Source organism: Streptopelia decaocto, assembly GCF_964273445.1.
Source record: "Streptopelia decaocto genome assembly, chromosome: 4".
Taxonomy (NCBI): domain Eukaryota; kingdom Metazoa; phylum Chordata; class Aves; order Columbiformes; family Columbidae; genus Streptopelia; species Streptopelia decaocto.
The window spans coordinates 207,653-232,556 of record NC_138658.1 but is presented as its reverse complement, the minus strand read 5'-3'; the positions used below and the strand labels follow the sequence as shown (position 1 = coordinate 232,556).

The 24,904-nt window shown below is 46.9% G+C and overlaps 1 protein-coding gene and 1 long non-coding RNA gene across 5 annotated transcripts; one reads left to right on the top strand and one right to left on the bottom strand.

Moving 5' to 3' along the window:
• Nucleotides 1-361: 361 nt before the first annotated feature.
• On the bottom strand, nucleotides 362-3,560 carry NPFFR2 (neuropeptide FF receptor 2). Its single transcript, XM_082052113.1, has 3 exons — nucleotides 3,080-3,560; nucleotides 2,102-2,201; nucleotides 362-1,209 (listed from the first exon to the last, which is right to left on the bottom strand). The coding sequence occupies exons 1-3, from the start codon at nucleotides 3,441-3,443 to the stop codon at nucleotides 372-374; spliced, it is 1,302 nt and encodes a 433-aa protein (XP_081908239.1). The 5' UTR covers nucleotides 3,444-3,560; the 3' UTR covers nucleotides 362-371.
• On the top strand, nucleotides 653-24,720 carry LOC309439477. Of its 4 annotated transcripts, XR_014184012.1 has the most exons (10): nucleotides 653-734; nucleotides 1,095-1,272; nucleotides 2,503-2,685; nucleotides 3,198-3,332; nucleotides 3,997-4,151; nucleotides 4,339-5,936; nucleotides 6,469-8,559; nucleotides 9,511-9,769; nucleotides 22,835-22,949; nucleotides 24,395-24,720. It is a non-coding gene; the product is annotated as an uncharacterized lncRNA (long non-coding RNA). The 4 variants fall into 4 exon arrangements; XR_014184013.1 differs by lacking the exons at nucleotides 22,835-22,949; nucleotides 24,395-24,720 and adding an exon at nucleotides 18,192-18,513 and having other exon boundaries at nucleotides 4,339-4,430; nucleotides 7,186-8,559; XR_014184014.1 differs by lacking the exons at nucleotides 22,835-22,949; nucleotides 24,395-24,720 and adding an exon at nucleotides 18,192-18,513.
• The last annotated feature ends 184 nt before the right edge of the window (nucleotides 24,721-24,904 follow it).

The window sequence follows — 24,904 nt, the reverse complement described above, 5'->3', positions numbered from 1 at the left end:
AATTCACGGAAGCAAATGAATGAATGTTCTCTTCTTCATCAGTGAGCATCAGGAGAAATTGTATCCAAGTCAATAATTGTGGTTTTCTTTTTCTCTAACGTCGCAGTCCCATTTCAGCCGTGTCTTTGCTCCAGTGCGGTTCAGGAGCAGAGTGGGTCATCACTGACTGCGGGGCGGTTGCACCTTCTTTAAGCTGCTAACACAGGAGGATGAATTTGGCTTTCTGCTCACATCACACATTCAGATACTGGGCAAGTTGTGTATCTCCTTCAAAAAAGAAACATTGTCAAGGGGCTGACAGAGCGAGAGTTTCACAACACAACAGATGAACTCGGCTAGGCTTAAATCATTTTGGTAGTTTGTAGCATGTTTCACTCAATCCCATCATTGCAGGCCTCTTCTAGCTCCTCCATTATCAAATCCTGCTGGTTATTCACCCAATTTCCTTTCTTAACTGTCTTCCCTTTCTCCTCAGCGTTTTGAGAAGCTTGATCCTGGGGTGTCTGGTTGCCAGCTGGCAAAACGCCATTGCCGTGGCCTTGCTGAGAGCAGGGGTGCCTGTGAGCCGCCTCCCGGGAGCAGAGCTGGAGCTTAAAGGCGGCCTGGAAGCCCCGGCGAAAGTTCTCGTTAAAGAAACCGTAGATGATGGGGTTGACACTGCTATTGAAAAAGGCCAGCCAGTGAGCAAAGGGATAGATATAGATGTGGATGATCTGCAACTGGACATCTGAAAGGTTGGCATAGTCGGAAAGCATCATCAGAGTCCACAAGGGAAGCCAGGAGAGGGTGAAAAGCAAAGCCACAATGATGAGCATTTTGATTACTTTTTGTTTCTTCTTTGACGTGCTGTGCCGTTGCTCCTGGCTGTGCTTTCCCACCACGGACATCGTGGTGTTGAAGAGAGCAATGCTTATCCTGGTGTACATGATAACAATGAGCGACAGGGGGGCCAGATAGATGTTCGCAAAGAGAACCGTTGTGTAGATCTTTCTCATTCCCGGGTCAGGCCAGTCCTCTCGGCACCAGTATACGGGCCGGGTTTCGTTCCCATGGCCAAGGATCACCCTGAAATGCTTCTCTTCTTGTACCTGCAGCATGATGGCAGAAGGACACATGATTGCGATGGCCAGAATCCAGATGATGGCTATGATGATGACTGCAGTTGAAATGGTCAGCTTCTGCTTGAGCGGATGAACGATGCAGCGAAACCTGCAGCAAAGATACCCGGCGACATATGTACAGAAGCTGTTTAAGGAACGCTTACTCAAACAGGCAAGCATACGTTCACTTCTTCAATTGCATACTTTTTAAAAAATGTAGATGGAATCACCTCCCCATCCTGCATAAACCAGTGGAGTTGGACTTTGCTGCCCCATTTAAGAGCTGTGTTGGTAACCACAATCTAAAAGAAGTCACTTTTTTTGTTGATATTTCCTCATTTTTATCTATTTCCATATGAGCCTGCTGCTGCTACTTCATTTAACCCAAGCAGGTACCACTGTCTTTGCTATCTAGGGTGATAGCCAGGGAACAGACCAATTTCAGGCAGCCAGGTTTAGCCAGGCTGTCACATCTTTAAGGAATACCAGTGGAGGAGCAAGTTGCTGTGGCTGCTTTTTAGACCCAGGTACATTTTATTTTGCTTAATAGGCCTAGGAGCAAAATATATCTAATCTCTTACAGTGTTGTATGGATTAATGAACTGGCCTCAACAGGGAGATTAAAGTGACAGTTTACGATCTTAGCCTCATCTGAGGGGAGACCCCGCTCTCTACAGCCACCTGAAAGGAGGTTGTAGCGAGGTGGGGGTTGGTCTCTTCTCACAAGGAACAGGACAAGAGGAAATGACCTCGAGTTAAACCAGGGGAGGTTTAAATTTGATATTAGGAAGAATTTCTTCCCAGGAAGGATTGTCAGGCATTGGAACAGGCTGCCCAGGGCAGTGGTGGAGACATCGTCCCTGGAGGGGTTTAAAAGACATGTAGGTGTGGTGCTTAGGGACATGGGTTAGTGGTGGAGTTGGCAGTGTTGGGTTAGCGGTTGGACTCTGATCTTAAAGGTCTTTTCCAACCTAAACGATTCAATGATTCTACCATCTTACCTGTCTACGGCAATAGCAACCAGAGTGAAGACAGAGGCAGAGACAGAAATTCCTTGGACCATCCCACTCATCTTGCAAACCAGGCTCCCAAACGGCCATCCTGGAAGGAAACAGGCAATTGAAATTGCTGCTGTCTCACTGTAGCAGTATGCTTATTCCCCAGAGAGGAGATTTCTACCCCAAACTAATATATTTCTTTTGTTCTGTCAGGCCATAGCCGGGGTTAGGGAGACAGAGGCTATATAAAAAATACTTCACCAAATTTGTCCGTTGAGTTTCTGATGTTCCAAAACAAACAGCAGAGCAAACATTTGCGGTTTGACATTCTGTTCAAATGGGATCTCAAGACAAGAAAGCGAAATGACCCATACTGTTGATTATTCTCTGCATCTGGCTCACAGCATCCACCGAGTCTTCCTGAACAAATAACCCTGTACTGGGAGAATCCCTTCTTCAAGATGGGCAGTGTGGAGATTGGCAAGGACAGCCCCAGGCAGAAGGTGGGTTAGGGGCTTGTCTTCCTCGCCTCTGCTGCCAGTGACTCGAAATAACTCCAGAGCCCCTTCAGAAATCACAGTGTGCAGGTGAGGCTGGTGATGACTTGGTTTAAGGTGATCTTTAGGCTGCTGCTTTGTCTGTCACCGCACATGTTGAATAGCCAAGGCTGATTGCAATACTCCCCTGAGTGTCCCTCAATGCCCCGGCACCTCCAAGCTCCCTCTCTGCTGAGAGGGCTGCCAGGGTGCCTAAACTCTGCTAACCAGTGTGGGAGCGATACCTGGGAGAGGTTTTGCCCCTTGCCCTCCGAATTTGCCCCAAGCTTTCTCAAAGAAGCTGGTTTCTCTATTTCAGGGACAGAGTTAAGGAGTGATTGGTGTTATCACTGTCGCTTGCACCCCTCTGTCAGGGTCCCCAGGGAGGCCAGCGCTCCGAAACACAGGCCAGTCCCCCTCGAGCTCTTGCTGCCAGCCAGCCTACCTGCAATGATGTTGTCCAGGAGCGTGGTGGGCATGCAGAAGATTCCCACCAGTAAATCGCTGACGGCCAGGTTTAAGATGAAGAGGTTTGTAACCGTACGCATGCGTTTACTCCTCAGAACAATAAAGCAAACCACTCCGTTGCCAACCATGCAGAGCAGGAAGATGAGGAGATAGGAGACGATGAAGACAGCTGCCACCGAGGGCTGATGGAGGTAGAAGTCCACATAGGAGACGTTGCCTTCTAGGTAGAGGTACCTGTATGTCCTATTATAATTCAGCACATGAGGCCAGTCAAATGAAGAGTTTGAGTCCATTTTCTTGGTGTTGTGATGTGCCTTAAAAGATATTTTTAAAAAGGTCATTTTAGAATGCTTGAGATGGATCTGGTGAAATGCCGCTAGTTTGGATACACATATGCAAAGCTTATGTATACTCGCCCCTCCGTGGCTTAGTGTAACAGGCCATGTTCTGAGCCTCCCCAGACAGGAAAAGCAACAAGTACCGTTAGTTTGATTTTTATGACACAGGTGCACCAAAGTGACCAGTAAGACTGCTGAAGGTTTTCTTCCTTCTGCGGGCTCTGTAGGTTAAGTCTTTCCTTCCCCAAAGGAGAGGAAAAGCAGACAGGATGTTATCTGGTTTATTGGGTTGTGTCAAGTAAACAAATCAACAACTTGAACAGCTTATTTTGAGAAAAATAATCAGAGTTCTTGAGAAATCATTTACTCAACAGCTTGAGTAATCTGGCACTTAAGCAACAGTAAGATTTCTGAGCCGTGAAAAACAGTGATTAAATTAAAGCTTTAAGTGGCACAAACCTTCTGCCTGTATGCATCCAAATCCAGTCCCATTTCACTGAAAATGAAATATTTTTGAGCACAGTTGATTTTACTTCCCTTCTTAAAAACTGCATAGATGAGAAGAACCTGCAAATATGAAGGACTACACTGCGTTTTAAACATGCTGAAGTACAGGAGAGCCGGATTAATTTCCCACCTCTGCTACTGAATTCCCATGTGATCTTGGGCAACTCGTAATCTCTCCATGTTTTGGTTTTCCTACGATAAAATGTGAGCAATTCTTTTCCCACATGGTTTATTTACACTATAAAGTAAATTTTCCCATTTTATATTTTATAAGATTATTGCTGGCAAAAACTAGTAGCTTTTTTGAAGAGTCTTTTTTCTTAAGTCTGAACTTTCTCTGTATTATATCTTCTATTTCAAGCTACAGGTATCTATGCTTTCTGTGTTGCAGTAGCAGTGCTTTTGCTGGTGTCATGATTTGAAGGTGAGGAGTACAAGACTTTTTATTAGACCACCTCATGGGGCTGAAACAATTACTTTAAGGTGGGTGTGGAATTGTGTGTCCCAAACTTACTGCCAAATTCGACTGATCGAGATTAGTTTTGTAGGCCACGATCTATTTTCTTGCCCCATGGAACCTATAGTTACGTGAGGCGCTGCACCAAAACTCTAAATCAAATGTTAACTGTGACAATCTTTTAACACGTATATGATACAACTCACACAGAAATGGTACCAGCCACCCTAACGGGCCGACACCGGCATCTTGACATTTACAGCTCACACCAGATCACTTACGAGCAGCATTCTATTTTTTTTTCACATTTATTTTATCTGCCAGATGGAGACTTTGAAACCCAGGTAAAGGGAGCGGGTGATGCTGGTGCTGCCAACAAGAGGGCTTTTGGATAACACTTGATGAAAACGGGCTTGGAGGCTGTATTTCTGTAACAGGCATATGTATATAGATACCTAAAGAGGCTGGGGGTGCAGGAGTTCCTAAATTAAAAGAACAGCAAAATTAATTGGTGACAAAAGGCACCAAAGTAATGTATGGGTGCAAGTGCCTTTAGGATGCTTACAAACTCCCTAGCATTAATGGAATTTAAATTAAGGCACAAGTGTCTAAATCCTGATGAGCTTGCATGTGAGGAAAGTGCCAGTTCCCTTTCTTTCCCTGTGAAAGGAACCTTGGTATGGGCCGTTTCTGTGCCGCCGAGGTTTCATCTGCCTCCTCAGAACCTGACGACTAGGCATGTGCTGGTTTTCCTGTGTCTGTGGAGTCATGAGGGTGACATTCTGTTGTCACTCTGCAGAGGGCAGCCCTCTCCCCAGGGAAAGAATACTGAGGCTTGGGTACCAACGCTAAAAGGATGGTGCTTTTTCTTCCTTCTTGCTGGGTTTCACTGAAAGAACAACAGTTAACTCCAAAGTGTCAGGAAATATTTAACATTCAGACTTGTTTCACATGGACCAAAAGATGTTCCATATTCAGATACAAAGCCTCTTGTCAACAACTGTGACCCCTTGGGAACGAACCAGTTCATCGCATGCTGCAGCGACCATCTTGGTCAAGAAATCAGTTTCTGGCACAGTGCTATTTGTAGTTACTTTTGCTTTTTCTGAGAGACAGCAAAAAATAAGATGTAAACATTAACAACTTGTGAATACATTTAACTTTCCAGTTAGTTATAGCTTTATTCGGCATGACTGTAGATGAGGGTAGCAGCAAAAAATCACTGAATCTCTAAGAATATTTTAAAAGTAAGTACCAAGGTCTCTAGTTCACCTTCTGTCTCTGCCTGTTGTTCCCTGATATATTTACTCACACCTAATTCCTGGGAAAGCACTGCTGCTTTTCTATGTTATGCTTGTCAATGAAATCCAGTAACATCAAAATCTCTGGAAGTGTTTTGGTTCCAGGTAGCGAGCGCAGTAAAAAAGATTGATTCTGGTCTGGCTGCAGCGGGGGACGGGCAGAGCAACGGAACAAATCGTGTTCTGCGGCCTTCTACCTTTGCAGAAATTGGCAGCAGTGCAATGTTTGTAGTGAGTCTGTATTTTCACATATTCATTACAATGCCTGCATGTTAAGATAGGTGGACAAGAATCTGAAACCTCTCACAAAAAAAACTGTTTTAACAAAGCACGAATTACAAGATAACTGTGTAATAGTTGTATATTCTCTTTGGCTGTCCTTATGGAGAAAGCCTGCTTATTTTTATTGTTTTTAGAATAATTGAAAATATTTTATGTGGAAGGTATTACCCGCCAATTGCTTTAACTAGTCAGAGATCAGTCAACTGCCGTGGAAAGCAATTTAATGCCAATTTTCTTATTCACTCGAGAAAGCTGATGCGTTTGCATACAAACATGCCTGAGATGAAGAGTTTTGGTAGAATTCAAATACACATATTTGACAATGGTCGTTTACGCTGTTACTTTAATCACATACCCGGAGCTGTGCTCCGTAAGCCACATGAGATGGGATTTACAAAGCACAGCGTTTCTCGTGCTCCCTTTGGGCCCGTGACAAGACACAGGTTTATTGTTGCTCACTTTCCTTGTCTTCCCCCGGCAGCTTCTCCGGGTGGTGCCGGGGCCGTTTGGAGCAGCCTTGCTGTCCCCGAGCCTCTTGCCCTGGGAGGGGCGGTGAGGTGTGTGGCTGCGCTGGCTGAGCCCCAGATCCGGCACGAGCCCTTGAGCACACTGGTGTTCTCTCTGCTGCTCCGAGTCGCTTTTGAGGCTGCCAGCCAATGGTGTAAATCAGGTTAGAACTGCGAGGGCTCCTGAGTTCAAGTCTTCTCCTCCTGATGGCTGGTGGTGAAAGCGAGCGAGGAGCTTGGTAACAGCAAGAAATGGAGCAGATGGTGCCAGTAAGCTGACACTCGTTGCATGTTTGGAGCAAACAAAGCAAAGGATGGAGCTGCCCTGGACTAATGGCTGTGTTTCAGACAGTAAATGTGGCTGTGCAAGGCAATGGGAGTTGCTCTCCGTGCAGAGTCAGTGCAAGACTTGTTCCCCTGGTAGGTCTCCCATATGGTTTTCAAAGTTTTGGCGAAGAGTAGCAATACACCCAATCCCACGACTTCAGGAAAAGTCAGGCCCTTTACCCCTTCTCATCTTCTAACAAAAGCGAATATGTATTGGGCTCCTTTGTTTTGACTTCTGTGAGGTTCCACCTGAATTAATGTTCTCTAATGTCTCTCTGCAAATGGGTCAGCCACAATTTTTTAATAATAATAATTATTATTAATAAATGAATACTAATTTTCTTCTGTAATCCCTTCCTTCCCAGAGTGGTGCTCTAAGAAACACACTCCGGCTTGGGGCAGACGGCTGTTGGCTCGTGCTGCCTCCCGGCGGGTGGCGCTGGGAACCGGGACCTGCGCAGCCCCGCGGGTGACAGGGGACTCTCCTTCCTCGCCTCGTGGATACGGAGGCTTTTTACAAGTACGAATTGTTATGCAGGTAGTATGATGTGTCGCTTTGGTCCCAGGAGTACAAACCACTGTGGGACACTCCTGTGCAATGGCAGTGTTCTATTGAATTAATTACTTATAATTATCTTTGTTAAAAAAAACGGAAATTATTTCTTATCGCACTAAAAGCAGAAGGCATAATTTTTTTCCTTTTTCTTTGGATATACACTCTTAGATTTTCTTTCTCTTTCTAACAATGTATTGTAGAGCGACAGCCTGCAATCTTTTCACTAATGAATTCTGGAATAGTTTTTGTTCGTAACTGACAAACAATGCGTTGCTAACAGCCTCAAGGCAAAAGTTGGAGCTGTGTCCGTTTGTCTTAGGTAGTCTGATCACAGTTGCACTAATGAAATTTTCACATCCTTGTGGCTCTAGCAAACACAGTGAATTTGTGGTTTATACCGTAGCTTAAAGGAAATGGAAAAGATACATGAATTTTTATGAAATTGAAGCTGAGGTGGAAAAGGATTGGCTGGAAGAAGAAATGAAGGCGCAGCGCCTTCATTGTGTCAAAACACAAGTTTTGGCAAGGCACTTGACAGCTAAAACAGACAGTGATGAATAATCCAGAGAGGCCTAGAAAACAGAAACACAAGTCATCTGAGAAAAGGGAAAAAATAATGCCATGCATAAATATTACAAGATGAAAAATGAAAGCAATTTGCTTTCCTATGGCCATTTGATAAGGTCATGTCCTTCTGCTTCATTTAATACACCAGTGGAAAATAAATCTGCAAAGAAGTAAAGCAGGAGCGGCAGCTAGTGGAAAACTGCCCAGTCCCACACACTGGGTTTTCAAATACACTACGCTCATACACCCTTGAAATTCCTGTAACAGCACCCATATCCAAAAACGCAATATGAAATCTCATAGCGTAACCAGGGCGATCTCATGCCACTTGGTATGGGAAATTAATTGTCCATTTTTACAATAGCAGTTCAAGGTAATTATGAAGTGAGTGCAATTCTTTTTATGTGGGCTACATGGGTGAAATCCGGTCATCACTGGAGCCAGCCAGCGCTGCTTCACCTCGTGTACAGCCGCCTGCTTTCGTTAGTTTGATTTCTGTGTGTGTGAAATCTCATTGCAGAATCCTTGAGGCTTTAGAAGCTGAAACAAAGATAAGGAACCTTGAGACATATAAAGAACAGAAGCACATCGTCATGGAAAAGGAAAATATAATGCGGTAAGTGCTAAAAAATGTGTTCTTCCCTTGTTCTACACTCTATACTCAGTGATGGGTCAAGTACAGAAATGTCCTGGAGACCCTGGAAAATGATAGCATCTCTGTTCTGCTGAGAAGTTAGAAAATCTTGCTTGTAAAATGCAGCCACTGAAGGATGGTGAAAAAAGCAGGACCTCGTTCTGGAAGTGTAATAAATAGAGATAAGGAAGAGACCAACGCATCGATTTTCCTATGACTCAGTGGATCAGAAAAAGCTATTGACAGAGAATACCAAAATGTTCTTGCTTTAAAAAATGTAAATGGGTCAACTATGAACATTTCCAACTCAGCGAAGTGCAACTAGCAGCTATTTTTAAGAATTTAGGAGGGCATGTAAAATAGTGTGAGAAAGGGAAGTGCTCACAAGTGACCTTTGCCTTAAAGTAATGTTTTTGGAGGAAATAACAGCAAGGAAACTGGCCCAATTGCCAGCCGGGCACTTTGGCTGCAGGAAACCATTTCCTAAGGAAACCAGCCTAAAACCAAAATGCAATTCAACAGGGACACGTGCCCAGCATCGCGCAGAGAGGCAGGAGCAGACAGGGCACCAGGAGCTGGGGTTTGCACGAGTTACCAGCTGGACCTGAGACAACAGCAGCAAAACAGACAGAAAACCACAGGCACCCTGTAGCACGTGAGCAGGACAATAGTGTACAGAAATACCTCCCTGCTGTTCGGTACTCAGGACTCATTTAAATCGTTGCATTTGGTTCTGGTCGGTTTAATTCATCACAGATTTCAATCAAGCGGAGGACGTCACAGGAAAGACAAGAGGGCTCAAACATGTGGCTACAGGGAAACAGTGTAAGATAAGGGATCATTTCATCTGAAAAGGCGAAGTGTGGCAATATGTTCTTCCATTTTGCTATGAATTTCAGAAGTGCTTTATCATAGTGTCGTACCTTTCTGCAGGTTGGACATGAAGGACTGCAGCTCCTTGCAAGCACGGCTCGTTGTTCCTTTCCCTCCCAGAGGAAAACCAAGGCTTCAGCAGCAGCCGAGCGCCGAGTGCAGGCGGAGGCTCGAGCGTGGGACGGGCCGAGAGCAGAAACCTCCAACTAACCAGAGCGGCTGGGTTTGCCCAGGTGAACGCCGCAGGACCGAGAGCCTTCTTCCCAGGTCGAGACTTCATTAAAGAATGGAGTTCCATGCTGCTTGGAATTGTTTTAAGGTATGTTTTAACTTTATTTTGCACTTCGTGTCGATTTCCCCCATAAGCAGAAATGTTTAATGTTTGTAATAGGAGATTTGAGTTGCTAATTACAAACTCTGAGGATACTTATTAATAAAGGTAGTAGAACTCACTCTTAAAGTGAACATTTTATTTACCTTTTCACCCATCACGATTTTGATATTTTTCATTAAATACTTAGGCATGTCTTATGTCAAAGCAAGCACACAGTAAAAATAGAAAGTTGCAATATTTTTTTTTCTTACTGACTCTTATTTCCATGAAGAAAAACAACTATACACTGAGAAGGAAACTTCTCATTTTTAAATTCCAGGGAGATGTCTCAATCTTGAGGTTGCACACAGAGCTCTTATGAATGGACTTAAACTGTTCATCCTCCCCAACAGTGATTTATCCGGGTAGTCTGAGCTAAGACCAAAGAAAGCATTTTGTCGGAGTACTTTTTAAAAAGATCTTGAACTTCTTCCTATCCTGTCTAGTTATAACGAAGAATGCTGTCAGTAGGATTGCTGTCATAAAAGACGTAGTTGCAGATGACTCATCCACTTAGCTAGGATTATAAAGCATTTTGCTGAAAAGACCAATCTCAAATGTAAATCAAAAGATGCTAATGGCAGGTAAGACATTCACAGCAAGTTTGTTACATTTGTCTAAAATATATATAATTTTTATCACCCTGCTTTGGTTTTCTGACATTGAAATAACACTACACCGTTTTCAGGTCAAACATTGATTTTATTACCACATCAAATAAGGAAGAGTAAAGCTGAAAATTTAGTATGGCAAAACCTCGCTATTGCTGAGTATTTTCTGCCATTTGGTGTTAGTTGCCCTTAAGGTGCCAGTGTATGAATTTTATCCTTTCAAGCACATTCATGATTCCTACCAATTTGCTCAGAAACGTTCAAGACCTGAAGTCTGCCGTTTGGCTAACAGCTGAGTACAGCGTGGAAGTTTGTCCGTTCCTCGTTTTGCCCTTTGGTCCATCGCAAAGCTGCAGGACACGCCGAGGAGGAGAACAGAGGGGTATAAACAGACACAGTGACAGCCTTTTCACATGAGACAGGTCCCTGGTTACCTAACATTTTGGTAGCAAAGGAACCCAGAAAAAATGTTTTCTGAATGCACGTTTTATTATAATAGCTGTAATATAACACACACAAATTATCAGAGAATTAGAGCTTAGGCTGCTTACCTGTTGCTTCTTTTTATACACCTATTGTTTTGCTTAGTGCTTAGTCACCTTTAAGCTTCCGAATTTAAAGTTTTTGTATATGATGTGTCACAGGCTGTTTTAAATTTCAACTAAAATCTCAGCCAACTGTTCCCTGAAACAAGATTAAAGGAACATTTCTGCACACAGGCACACTTATCCAGCCACTTTATTGAGGAGGCTAGCGAGTCATAAGTTTTTTAGTTCCCTTACACTTGGAAATGGCTTTTTGTCTTCTTCACAAGAATTCCCCTAAGACCACTGACAACCCAAGTCTCAGTGCTATGCAGCTGTTAGTGGCCTTTTTGCTCCTGGAATCTAAGGGAGTCTTTGCAGCGTTAGTCCTCTCAGCCAGCACCAGGTTAGGAAACAAGGCTGGTGCTGCCAGCGATGCCAGAGCACAGGGCAGAGCAGACGGCGGGGAAAGGGCGCGACGCATCCAGCACAGGGCTTGGCCTGGACACCAGAGCGGGATTAATGTAAGGCCCAAGCCTCAAACTGATTGTTGCTGAGTCAGAAACCCCCACACACACAAGAGGACAGGCATTTGAAGTTGCACAATACCTGGTGGAGAGATACTGTAATTCTTACTGAGGCTAATCATGTTCTTGGCCCTTTGACTTAGTGTTATACTGGAAACACAAGGACTCTCCGAAATATCCTTTTGTAAGTTGGGACGCTTTAGCTGGCGCTTAGGATACTTTCAAGGGCAGTAATACTTTGTGTGTGTACCCTTGAGAGCCTTCACCCACCACCACATAGTCTAGCACTATTATAAGGAGTATTTGGCTTGATACAACGAGGGAATGGATGTTGTACAAGGCAGGACTGCGCAGAAAGAAAAACAAACTCACTCTGCCTTGCCTGTGCTATTTAGACGCGCATTCAGCAGGGAAGTGATGAGATTCTCATTAAGTGGGTCGTTGTGGCTGAGAAGTAAAACATAAAAGAAAGCACTGTAGGAAAAAAAAGTCAATACAGCAAGAGCAGTGTTCTCCCTCTTCAATACCCACACAGCTACCAGGACCAGCAGCGCTGGCTGTGTTTTGGAAGTAGGCTTGCAATCCTGACAGATGTCTGTCTTCTCCTTAGCTGACATTGGCTGATCACACATATCCACTGCTTCTGTGAGCCAGACACTGAGCATGACCTTTTTGGTATCCTCTGCTACTCCTGCATAACTTGCTTGTATTTGTCCATTTTTATCAATACATTAATTCAGAATGGGAAACAAGTCCCTAGTTGAGAAGCTTTAGAGTTCAGCTCTTCTAATGAAGTTGTTTGGAGATCTAAGCTGTAAGTAGCAGCTTCCCATCCATCACGGGAAATTGGCCAGGGACCCCAGTAAAGGTCTGAAGTGGTCCAAGCTTTTTTCACTGGAGAGATACTCCAGTGAGCACTTAGCAGTAAGTGCTTTGGGTTAAGCTCTGGGAACAGTTAAATGATCAGGCTGGGCTATGTCGAGCACTAAATTGCCCCCTAATGGGCCGTGATCCTTCTAAATTGCCACCTTCCAGCACAGCAGCTGATTTTTACCATCCCCAGTGCTTCAATATTGGCTAGATTGTAGGCACAAAGCTGAATCATCTGATATGTGTGCACATGAGTCACTCCTTGTCAGAGCAGTCAGATAAAGATGGACAAAGTAATTGGGGGACTAGGTAAAGGAAGGAAGTAATTGTCATAGTTTAGGGAGGAGAACCGTTTCCCAGTAGAGAATAAAATTAGAAGAAAAAACCCAAACAATTTAGAGGCACACCAGTCACGTTGCAAGCTAATTCACCAGGCGGATAGAAGCAGTTGTCGAAATGATGTAGTCGGTGCCCCCCCTATGGAAGGATGTTCAGGATCCCGTAGTCATGTCAGGGTGAGCGACTAGAACTCAGCCCAGGCTACGCTGACACCTTATCAGTCCATACAGGAACAACATGGACATGGTGGTTTTCAGTCCGCTGCAGGCTGCCGCGAGCCACGCTCCATTGTGTCCTCTGCAGGAAGCCTCGAGGAAACAATCGAGTGCTTTCTCGTGAAGCACACAAGTAAAGGACGTTCCATTCCGTGACATGGGGTGATGCTGGTGGGAAGATAGGGGCCTAAGCATGTAATTAAACAGGTTAACACACTTTCCCACCTTCCATGGCTGTCAGCTGCTCTGGGTGGCTGAAGAGCCAGCACTGCCTTCCAGGCAAACCCCAGGCACAGCTGGTAGCACTGCACGTCCATCAGGTCCCAGACCAGACTGTGAGAGTGCTCCCGGATCAAACACAGGCACGACTGGAACGGGGCTTCTGTTCTGGCAGTAACACCGCAGTCTGTCATTTTAAGTCTTAATTCATGTTATTTTGTGCCCAAGTTGAAGGTATATTTTAAGGTAAGTAGAGAAGCTGCTGCCCACATGGGTACTGCTGTGTGAACAAGGATAATAAAATCCATGCCAGCAGAACGGGAGCTGGAAATCAAAAGGGAGATAGAGGTCATTGCAGCCATCCCTCCCCAGAGAGTTCAGCGTTAAAAACTCAGGACTATTAAGAGGTTTCTCGCACTATGGCAAACTGAGAGGAAAGCAAGCATTAAGAAATAAAAGAAAAACTCTGTGCAAGCATGATTTAAGAGAACTACATTTGAGAAATAGTTGTGACAGCTTCCTGAGGTGCAGTGCTCAGCCAGGCATCAAAACACTAACATTTCAAACCAAACAGGACAGCATCTTTTCTGAAATTGAAAGCTTGGACAATAGTATTGTCAATATTTATGACATCACCTCCTGCATGGCTTTTTGAACATTATAAACATTATAAAAAGAAAGCCTGGGAAAATATATGGGTTAAGAACTGGCTGGAGGGCCGGGCCCAGAGAGTGCTGGTGAATGGGGCTGCATCTCGCTGGCGGCCAGTCACTAGTGGTGTTCCCCAGGGGTCGGTGTTGGGTCCAGTCCTATTTAACATCTTTATTGACGATTTAGATGAAGGGATTGAGACCATCATCAGCAAATTTGCTGATGACACCAAGTTGGGAGGGAGTGTCGACCTGCTGGAAGGCAGGAGGGCTCTGCAGAGGGATCTGGACAGACTGGAAAAATGGGCTGATTCCAATGGGATGAAGTTCAACAAGGCCAAGTGCCGGGTGCTGCACTTTGGTCACAACAACCCCCTGCAGCGCTACAGACTGGGCACAGAGTGGCTGGAGAGCAGTCAGACAGAAAGGGACCTGGGGGGACTAATTGACAGGAAGCTCAACATGAGCCATCAGTGTGCCCAGGTGGCCAAGAAGGCCAATGGTATCCTGTCCTGTATCAAAAATAGCGTGGTCAGCAGGACAAGGGAAGTGATCCTTCCCCTGTGCTCTGCATTGGGGAGGCCACCCCTGGAGTATTGTGTTCAGTTCTGGGCCCCTCAGTTCAGGAAAGACATTGAGGTGCTGGAGCGAGTCCAGAGAAGAGCAACAAGACTGGTGAAGGGACTTGAGCATAAGACCTATGGGGAGAGGCTGAGGGAGCTGGGGTTGTTTAGTCTAGAGAAGAGGAGGCTTAGAGGTGACCTCATCACTCTCTATAACTACCTGAAGGGCAGTTCTAGCCAGGTGGGGATTGGTCTCTTCTCCCAGGCAGTTAGCAATAGGACAAGGGGGCATGGGCTTAAACTCTGCCAGGGGAAATTTAGGCTGGATATTAGAAAGAAATTCTTTACAGAGAGAGTGGTCAGGCATTGGAATGGCTGCCCAGGGAGGTGGTGGACTCGCCGTCCCTGGAGGTTTTTAAACTCAGATTGGACATGGCACTTAGTGCCATGATCTAATAAACGGACTAGAGTTGGACCAAGGGTTGGACTCGATGATCTCTGAGGTCTTTTCCAACCCAGTCGATTCTGTGATTCTGTGGTTCTGTGATTTGATTTTCAATTTATCTTACCCAGAAAATTGGTTTCTGTCTAGAATTATTGAAGTGGAATGAAGAATTTCTGTTGTTCCCAGCGTCTTTTTGAATCTATTTAGTACCGAAACTTCAGTCTACTGCCTCAGCAACTTGTTTTTCATTATCCACTGGGCAATTAACACCACTCAAATACTAAGCATTACCCGGATAACATTGATAGGTGCCTCTAACAGACATCAGAAATTTATCCTATTCCCATCATACTGAGAGGTTAGATCTCAGTACCCTGTGGGGTTCCAGCTGCTGAGCTGCGGGTGGGTTTGTGTCCAAACACAGGCTGTTCCCCAGGTCATCCCTGTCCCTTGCCTGTGTTTTTGTCCAGGAACACTGCATCCTTTCAGGGATGAAGGGGAAACCAGCGTGCAGCACCAGTCTCTTGGATGAACCCGGCAGTGGCCTAAGTTGTCCTTTGTCGTCTCCTCTTTCCTGATGATCCCTTTTGTCACTGAATAGCATTGAGCATTATTTCACCATGTTACCACAGCTCCTGAGACCTCAAGTGAAAAGAGCTACTGGAAACTACCACTGCACGCAGCTATTGCAAGTTAACCATGCATATACATTTCAGCTCTATAAAGGTTTGTTCTGTTTTGCACCTGCACTCTGAGGTCTCCATCACGATTAACCTGACTTCACATGTTCAGTCAAGCTCTCTGCACTCCCCTAAAACTAATTCCGTTCAACGAGTGACAGCGGAAACTGAAGCGTGCCACAATTGCTCCTGGCATTACTTGCTTCTGTAATCAAAGCAGCTTATGCTAAAAAGCGTGGTAATTTGATGAGCCATTAAACTTTATCAGTTTGATTATGTGCATTAAATAACAACTTTCATCAGCCGTATCATAATGCTGCTACCAGCAAGTTGCTCTAACCGTCTAGGTTTATTCACCGGTAGCCAACAGCAAAACAAGCACCCTCGAACCGTGTTGACCAGGGTCATTTGTTAGCTAGTAGCATTTTAGCAAAACTCTCAGCCTCAGGATTTTAGGCTTCAGTTTTGGTGACAGTTAAAAACACCAAACAGTACAGGAACTCTTCTAAATGGAGAGTTAATGATTTCCTTCAAAGAGAGATGACTGCTTTTCTGTCATTGCAGTATGCTTGTTGCTTTTCATTTTTTACATCAGAAAGCTAGAATTAGACAATGAGAGGTCGGGCCGAAAAGTTAAAAAAACTTACCCTTAGATTCTAATGCCATGGGAAATTTTAGTTTACCAAATCATCTCTCATATTATAGAAGTAGATAATCACCTTTCCTGTTTTCAGGGCATCAGTGCATCAAACACTGGCATGAGCTACTACCAGCTGTTAAAGCTCCATATAAGCAACGCAATGGTCGCTGCTTACGCATGAAGTGCTGCCTTTAGTTTGCAGGAGTTGAGGCTGCTCAGCAGGTCAGGGTCTCAAAGCACAGATGTCCTGTTAGACTCAACATACACCGAGTTCACTGTGCGGGTACCTCAGTCCTGTAAGCAGTGACAGCCGGTGCAAACACTCCTGAGCTGTTTCTGCAGTGAGAACAGCTGTACCACAGGCACCCTCATCTAATGAGGAGCGGCAAGTTTGGGTCAGTTTTTACATAACAGCTATACATTAGCTTGGTGAGGTCAGATCACCCTGCTGCTGAAACCCTTGACGCGGCTCAATTGACTCAATTGACTTGCAGCTTTGTACCCGTCGTCCTGGCCCTCCTGCACAGAACTGCGCGAGCGCCTTGGCCCTCCGCGCTCTCGCGCAGTTTTATCAAGATTCTCACTGAAAAGGAGATTAACAGCAACACAAAACAGGATTTATGATGTGCAATAGGCATAAGGTAAAATAAACTGATCGCTGCTCTGCGTCAAACAGCAGGGTCTGAAAGTATGTTTTCCTTGCTAAGATTTTCTTTTTGAGAAAAGCAGCAGCACAGGTGTCATTCCTTTGGTTTGAGATGCAATTAGGTATCTGGAAGGTGACAAGTCTCAAGAGATAGTTCTCCCTTGCAGAGAATTATATATTCAATTCATTCCCCTTTCTCCACCAAATTACTTGGAACTGATCCCACTGCATTTTATGCTCTGCAGCCCCCAACCATGGTTCCAATTTAAATAACAAAGTGCTATTCTTCTGTACAGTCAACGGTATTTAAAGCTCCAGATAATTTACTGTTACTGGAGGTAGTTTGCTACCGATATAAAAACCAAATAACAGCATGTAAAACTTAGTCATCGAGGAAAAGCAAATTACTGAGTCACCCCTTGGAGAGCCATTCCGATTAAAAGGAATAGTTCACTGGACTAAAAGGGGTTGTCCTTGACATAAAACATCCCATATGTATCTATAATGAGTTTTCATGTTGATTCCCTTTAAAATAACATTTATGTTGAGATTAAAATCTCTTTCGTACACCTGTGTATATTTGGTGTTTGATCTGAACACAGAAAAATAGTATGGACTGTAGTATGGACTCACTCTGAAATACTGTTATGAGCATTTCAGCACCTTCATTCACAGCAAAATTAAATATCTTTGATTCCAGGCATGCAATTTCCCCTCTCAGCAGAGCAACTGTCTCAACTAGCAGCATTTGACAACTGTCCCTTGAAACATTATTTTAGTTTTTTAAAATCGGCAGCTATTTGTAGTCAACCAGGAAAAAGTAAAGCACATTACAGAGACGTCTGTACTCACCGCTCTTCATCGGGGGGAAGAGGCTTCTCTTCCTAAAAACCTGGAGCTGCGCGCAGGGCTGGAGCCGCCAGCACGTTTGGATGGGCACTTCAGGCGCTGTTCTCCCGTCACACGGTGGTCCCTGCGGGGGGAGAAGGGTTGTCAAGCGCGTCCCCCCGCCCCCCCAGCTTTTAAACCACAAAGCCACTTGCGTCAGAAGCATCTGACTTTGCACACACACAAACCTGTTGCAAACAAAGCACCTGCAGCTTTACCTCCTCTCCCAGCTACAGCAGAGAGGGGGAATAGCCCAACCCAAGTTAAAAGCAGCTCCCCCCACCCTGCACAGGATCCCCTGCTCACAGGGGCCAGAGCTCCACAGCAGCTGGGCAGGAATGGACCTGCCAGCTCCTGCTTGGCAGGTAAGAGGGACAGGAAGGAAGAGGGGCCAGGGGAGCAGCCCAAAGCCTGGCAGACAACCCTGGGGCTACAGGGCTGCGACCTGCAGCCACCCCTATCCTGGGGTGGAGGAGGGTCCCAGCTTGGACATCAGGGCTGTATTTCTTGCATGTTTCATTGCAGTACCTCTCCCTTCTGCTCTTTTCAAGGTATCCCTTTGCCTTAAGAAGCTGTGGCATCCCCAGGTGCCAGCCCTCTACTCCAGCACACACAGCGTGACGGCGGGAGGCGCAGCAGCGCTGAGAGCGCTCCCCAGCACCGGCGCAGCTCACAGGCTCCCGTGCTGCGTGCTGAGCTCCGGCATGTAAATCAAGAAGCTTTTAAATCGGCAGCAGGGAGCAGGAAAAAAAATCCTTCATGTGACCCAGGTTAAACTAGCTGGCCCTTGTACCTGGGGTAGTAGTTTTTGCCTTACCTCTTTTTGCCTCTGCAAAATCCAATGCCCGCCAAGACCCCGTAAATAAAGTTGTTAATACTCATCCCACTGTGATCGCTACGCACTTTTTTCCTCCTGAAAAGTTTAAAAGGTAGATGAAGGGAATACCAGGAAGGCTAAGGAATGCTGCAGACCCAGCTTGTGTGCCTGCATCCAGAACAAGAAAACAAGCCCTGGGACTGTGACTGGAACAGAAGAGCTCTGCTGTGCACCCTGGCTTTTCCGGGGCTCCGTGCAGTGCTGCTCCATGGGTGCAGGCTACAAAACAGCCCTTTGGTCTGGGCTAGGCTCAAACAGAAAACAGAAATCCCTGCTAGAGATCGGGAATTCTGTTATAATGCTTTAATGACATTGAGCATTTCTAGCTGTAAACAGGAAACCAAGAACATTATTCAATCTTAATTTTTTTTCTTACTTCTAATAGCTGTTAAAAAAAAAAAGTCACATACTGCTACTAATTTAAGGAATGCAGACACGTTACAATAAAAGTAGAAGACAAAAAAACTGTAACATGATGACAGCATGAAAACAGTTCCCCCCAGTTGTGCATGGTCCTACAGTAACTAATCAGGAACCAAAGGCAGTCCAATGACATCACCCAAACAAAAATGGAAGGAAAAATATTCACACAAACAGAAAACAAACAAACAAAACACAAATGTCAACATTAGCAAGAAAACAGAGGCTTCACAGCACTGCCAGCACTGAACTGAGGAACAAGCCCCTGCCCTGAGCTGAAGTGTAGAACTGGGGCCAATGGGGAAGGGGGTGTGGGTGGTGGAGGCACCAGGTGAGGCCGTCGGGGTGATGGGGACCTGGCAGGGTGCTCTGAACACTTCTGTCAGCAACTGAGACCAAGCCCCGCCACCTCCACTGGCCTCTCCAGGGCCACCTCCACGGCCACCTCCACTGTCCTCTCCAGGGCCACCTCCACGGCCACCTCCACTGTCCTCTCCAGGGCCGCCTCCACTGCCACCTCCACTGTCCTCTCCAGGGCCACCTCCACGGCCACCTCCACTGTCCTCTCCAGGGCCACCTCCACGGCCACCTCCACTGTCCTCTCCAGGGCCGCCTCCACTGCCACCTCCACTGTCCTCTCCACGGCCACCTCCACTGTCCTCTCCAGGGCCACCTCCACTGCCACCTCCACTGTCCTCTCCAGGGCCGCCTCCACTGCCACCTCCACTGTCCTCTCCACGGCCACCTCCACTGCTGGCTTCCCAGCAGGGCACAGCAGACATGAGCTGTCAGCATACTTTGGAGTGAAGGGTGAGGCAGAAACATCTCAATTTTGGACATGCCCAGGTGTGCGTTCTGCAGTGAGGCATCGTGAGAGCATGCAGTGAGAAATGTGTGTGACACCTGTGCTGTCAACAGTTGCCCTACACACAGTGGTCTTTGTGGTTCGTTTCATTAGATCTGTGTGGGGAGTTTGGTCTATGAACTGAACGTTTACTACCTAATTTGCCAACTTTCCTTCAAACCAATCCACAACAGCTGTAATTAGAAAGACCCATTTAGAATAACATGTGGGGACAGACAGACAGACAGACAAGGGAGAAACTGTTTTGGTTTTCCAGATCCCAGGCCCATCCCAAGTACATTAAGTGCAGGTATCAGGCTGTCACGGTTTGTGGCAGCAGCACAGATGGCCTCAGCAGAAGTGGGAAGGTCTGTGTGGGTTCTGCATGGGCACAGGAACATCAGCCTCACACTTAGATTAGGTATTTATATTTCGTTATGCACCTCAGAATGCATTGTGAGGCCTGAAACAGTCCCTGGCCTGATGAAGCAAAAAATCCTTGAAATTTGAAAAACCTCATTCAAAAGAAGCCTTTTCTGCCCAGAAAGAAAAAACCAAAGTGCGACGTCCCTGTTCAGCTGGAGGTGTTTGGAAGCGCTGCCTCCGTGTGTGTGCGTGTGCTGAGATGTGCTGCTGCACGGAGCACGGGGCTCGCAACCAGCAGGGCAGGACTCAGGGTTGTGTCCTGGGGCTCATGTATCGACAGTGTGACCGTTTGCTTTTCCTCAGAATGGCTAATGAAGGGTCGATGCATCGTGGGGGTATCTTGTGCTCCAATTTATTCTCCAAATATAAAAGTGTTCTGGGTGTTAAAGGGAGTTACTGTGCAGGAGATGAATTGTGCTTGGGGCTGCAGTTATAGATTCGGGTTTGTTCTTGTAGGGCCTGGAGCACGCTGCGACCTTGCTGGTGCGTGGGATGTCATTGTAGATGCCTGCAGTAGCCTCATAAGATAACGATCCCTCTCCTCTGGATATCAGAGTGATCATTCCCAAAACGTCTACAGCTCAGGGCCAGTGCTTTTGGTTCTGTGTTCAAATAACAGACAGGGGGATATGTGTGAGTTGCAGCTCACCTGCTTTCTATCTGCCCTGGCATCTATAAGGGGCAGTTACCTGTCCACTCAATCATAGTGTCACAGGCGCACGTGCCATCGTTATGTACTGTGTCAGGCAGGTAAGACAATAAAAACGGTATCAAACTTCACACTGAGCTGAGCGTAAGCCCGTGATTTAAGTCACAGCCGTGATTTGTGGCTGTTAAGTCTGGGAGCTCATCAGTAAGAAATACCAGGGAATAAGGAAGCTCTGGGTTTATTAACCCAAGGAGAGTAAGAGTGAGTTAGTAACTCGGTGGGTTCTTAGGACAGCATGACATGAAGTATTTCTGATGGAGGTGGTGGGTTTTGCAAGTTGCCTAGAGTATTACAAAGCCTTCACCTGGAATAGCCTGTATTTGTCAAAGCCTGTGCACTCAGGAAAGGTTAATTTAGAACGTATTCATAGAGATGCTGCTGCAGGACTGGAAGGGGACGCCCGTTGCCGGAGAGAAGCGGCAAAGGGCTCCCTGTTGTGTATCCCGCACAGCGCACGCTGGCGGAGGGTGTCGTCTTCCCGTGTTCTTGACCCTCAGAAGTAAATACCAGGAAACAAAGCCAACGTGTTTAGCTCTGAGAAAGTATTGATACACCCATTGTGTATAAGCTGGCAAAGAGCAAATTCAGGTAGATAATTAGAAAGCTTTTTCATGGGAAAAACATAAGCACAAAATATAAGCAAAAAGCACTTTTAAGTTGGCATTTTTTCAGCTTGTGGACAGGAAATGCTCCCTGGTGAACTCTGAAGCCTCAGTGGAGCCAGTGAGGTTCCTGGGCAGCCATCCTGACGTGGTGAGACTCGCTGGGTGTGAGTAAATGCGCCCTGACCCGTGCAGGCAAGTTACGGGTAAGCACCGGAAAAGGTGTCTTAAATGACATTTCAAACCCCAGAACAGACAGCTTTTGCACTTCTTGCTCTCCTTCCTCCCACTGCAATATAACTGCCCTTTCTCTCCGTCTTTTATTAGAGTTTAAAAGGAATCTATTTTTGGCTGCAGTAATTTTCTGTAGCCAGTGACAGCAGCTGTAACTGGAGCTTTATTCCAAGTCAGGTGGCTTGGGAGGAAAATGGTCCTGGGATTAATTGGCTGGTGCCTGGGGAACACAGACTTTGTAAGGGGGGCAGGAAAAGGAGGAAGCATTGCGTCTAGAAACCCCGTTCAGAGGCTGGGGCGGGCCCGGCGGGGCAGGGGGACGTGTTTGGGAGGTGAGAAACAGCAGAGGAGCTGGATCGGAGACACTTGAGACACTCAGCATTTTACATCATTACCCAGATTTGACATTATGCCGGACAGCCTTAAAAACTGTGTTTTAGGTACAGGGAGACTACAGCAGAGGTGCAGGTGAGTCCTGGATGCTTCTAAGCACCTTTATACACATTGCACCTCAAAAACCCAGCCACGTTCGGTCCGAACAGACAGGGACGTCAGGTAGAATGCGTTTTAGGCATGCAGTAATTTCTCACTATGGAAGGTGTTTTACTGACTTGCTGTGGCTTAGAAGGGAATGGCCGCTTACAAAGCTGAAGCCTGTACAATTGCGAAGGGAAACTTGGGTTCCTGTCCATGCTTAACCTCACTTGCGGCAGACTGACACCGATCTGTAGATCGTTTCGTTTATCTGATTTCTCTTATTTGCAGGATGCTCACATCCATCTCTGGGGACATGTACCTCATTCTCCCTCAGCAAAGGTGACTCCTCTGTATTCCTTTCTGCTGCTGCGCTGTTGCTTGTGGGCAACGGTTGCTCGGTTTTCACCAAAACTAACAGCAATTTGGTTCCGGGCAGCGCTGACATGACTTTCCCCCCGTGCCTCATTTTCTCTCCCAGTCTCGCTGGCTGCCCTGTCGCCCTGTGACAGGTGCGGGCAGCGCCGTGTAGCAGCTGCCTGGGGCGTTATCAATGCTCTGGTGTGTCTTTGGTCCTGCTACCCAATAAAGCCGCTTTCTCCCGACAGCTGGCTCTGCTGAGACAAGTGGAAGCTCGAGTCTGCTCTGCTCTTCGCTCCCGAGCCTTTCGGAGCCTCACGTTGTGTCTGTGCGTCCCTCCCGCTGCTGTACGTTACTCCTTCGGTGAGCTGTGCGTGTGGAAGGGTGGCACCCAGAAGCGATCTGTCTGCTGCGTCTCCTTGCAACAATCTCGGAGGTCCCTCCAGCAGGCAGGCGTTAACTACAGGCTGTCCGGTTGGACACACTAATCTTTACTCTGGTTTTGTGTTTATTAATGAGAAGTTAGACTCTGTTAGGAAGAGGATTTGCCTGTGCCGGGCCAGTTCTAGGGGATGCCAAGAGCCGCTGTCCTTGTCATTTCACAGGAAAAGGGGCTCAGCGCTGGTCCGATGAGGACTGCTCTCATTTGCCACCTGCCTTTCTACTGCAAAATCAGAGAATCAAGGAGCCAAAGGGCCTGTTTGGTGCGGCACACCAGGGCTCTGCCAGCCCAGGGCAGCAGGAATTGCCTGGGGCCACTGCTGCCCGTGTTGGCCCCCCCAGGTTGGGGCTTTGGGGATACCTCTGTGCTGGGTCTCTTTGGTGGCATTAACACGGTTTTGGTGCCATTTTTGTGGTCTCTGTGTAGTGCAACTACTGCTTGATTTGCTAAGGTCCAAAACTGTGACATTTTATCTTGGTTGCTCTGGACTGTCCCCATTTCCAGCCTTGGACAGGCAAGCTTGGTTTTGACTGCACAGACGGGGTGTTCTCTGGACAGACACCAGGGCATGGTCTTGGCATCCAGAACCACAGACAGGGTTACTGATTTACTGTCATTTCCCAGGCTTCTGTGAAGAGGGGACACAGAGACACTCCTTACTGCGCTAATCATGGTGGGTTATGGGAGGCACATGAAGACCCACCAAGAGCTGGAGGCACCTAATGGGCTCCACCTGTGTGGGAACTGGGTTTCCAGTTTCTCTGGTTCTTAGTTTCAGCTGTTGGCACTTTATTTGGAGGGTGCTTTCTGTTTCCCTCTCCCCACCCTGGTATGCTCAGCAGCTGCAGCGGGTGCCTGCAGGAATGGGGCCGGGGGGTCACGCTGCTTCTGGGGGCCGAGGGTCTGGGTCAGAACTGCTGCAGCCTTGGTTCAGGTCACCCAGACAAGAACAGCCTGTCTGCTTGACTTTGCTTGGTGGAAACTGAGGGCTGTTCATGGGGGATGAAGGACAGTCCCAGACAAGCGAGGTAACACCAGCATCCCAGCCCCTCCAGTGCAGCTCGAAACGCCTCCGGAGTCAGCTGGTGTCACAGAGAGGTGACTCCAGTGAGGCAGACCCCAGGGCACCTGGACCGACAGACGAGCAGCAAGGAAGCTGCAGAAACAGAGTTGCTCGGCAAAGTGTGTCTGTGGTGAGCGATGGGTAGTGTGGGTGCCAGGCATTAGTCACACTGTGTGGTACCTGAGCATTTGAAGTGAGTAAGAGCCCTGGGTGAAGCCGTATTCGGGGTGCCCTGATTTGGCTGGGATGCCTCACGAGCATGAATGAATCTTTATTCTGGGGATTGTGTACTTTGCGTTCCAGCCCCTCTCCTCGCTTGGCCTAGGCCACGTGTGAATGGGTTGGTAGGAGCTGTTCCCGTTCCGGACCGGGGACCCCAGCCCTGGTGCTCGGTTCCTGCTCCTCTCTGGGCTGGCCTGTGGGGCAGCTGCCGGCGAGTGCTCTGTTTGCTTCTACCCTCTGCTGTGGGACCCCCCCATGGGTCCCTGGCTGGGACCCGGTGACTGTACAGGTGGGTTTTGGCACTAAACCTTTTGGGTCCCCTTTTACAGGGGTGCAGCTGCAGCTCAGCCTTTGGGGCTGGGAGTCCCTGGTGGTTCCTGGGAGAGAAGGGGACCCAGCAGGGCATTGGGACTGGGGGTCCCTAGGCATGGGGGGCTCCCCAGGCATCCCTCTGTGGGGCATTTGGGGGTGCCTCTGGGCTTTGTGTGAATCCGTTGTTTAACGTCAAATCTTCTGTTTTTAGTTCAAAACATGCTGCAGTGGAAGCAGAGGCCGCTTCAGGGATCTGCACCAGCTGGAGTGGCCACATCA

Bases quoted from the DNA above. Each gene is read 5' to 3' on its own strand.
- NPFFR2 (XM_082052113.1), bottom strand. From the start codon at position 3,443: ATGACCTTTTTAAAAATATCTTTTAAGGCACATCACAACACCAAGAAA. The intron at 2,202-3,079 runs GTAGGCTGGCTG...GTTTCCTTCCAG, and splicing joins CCTGGACAACATCATTGCAG to GATGGCCGTTTGGGAGCCTG. The intron at 1,210-2,101 runs GTAAGATGGTAG...TCTTTGCTGCAG, and splicing joins GTTGCTATTGCCGTAGACAG to GTTTCGCTGCATCGTTCATC.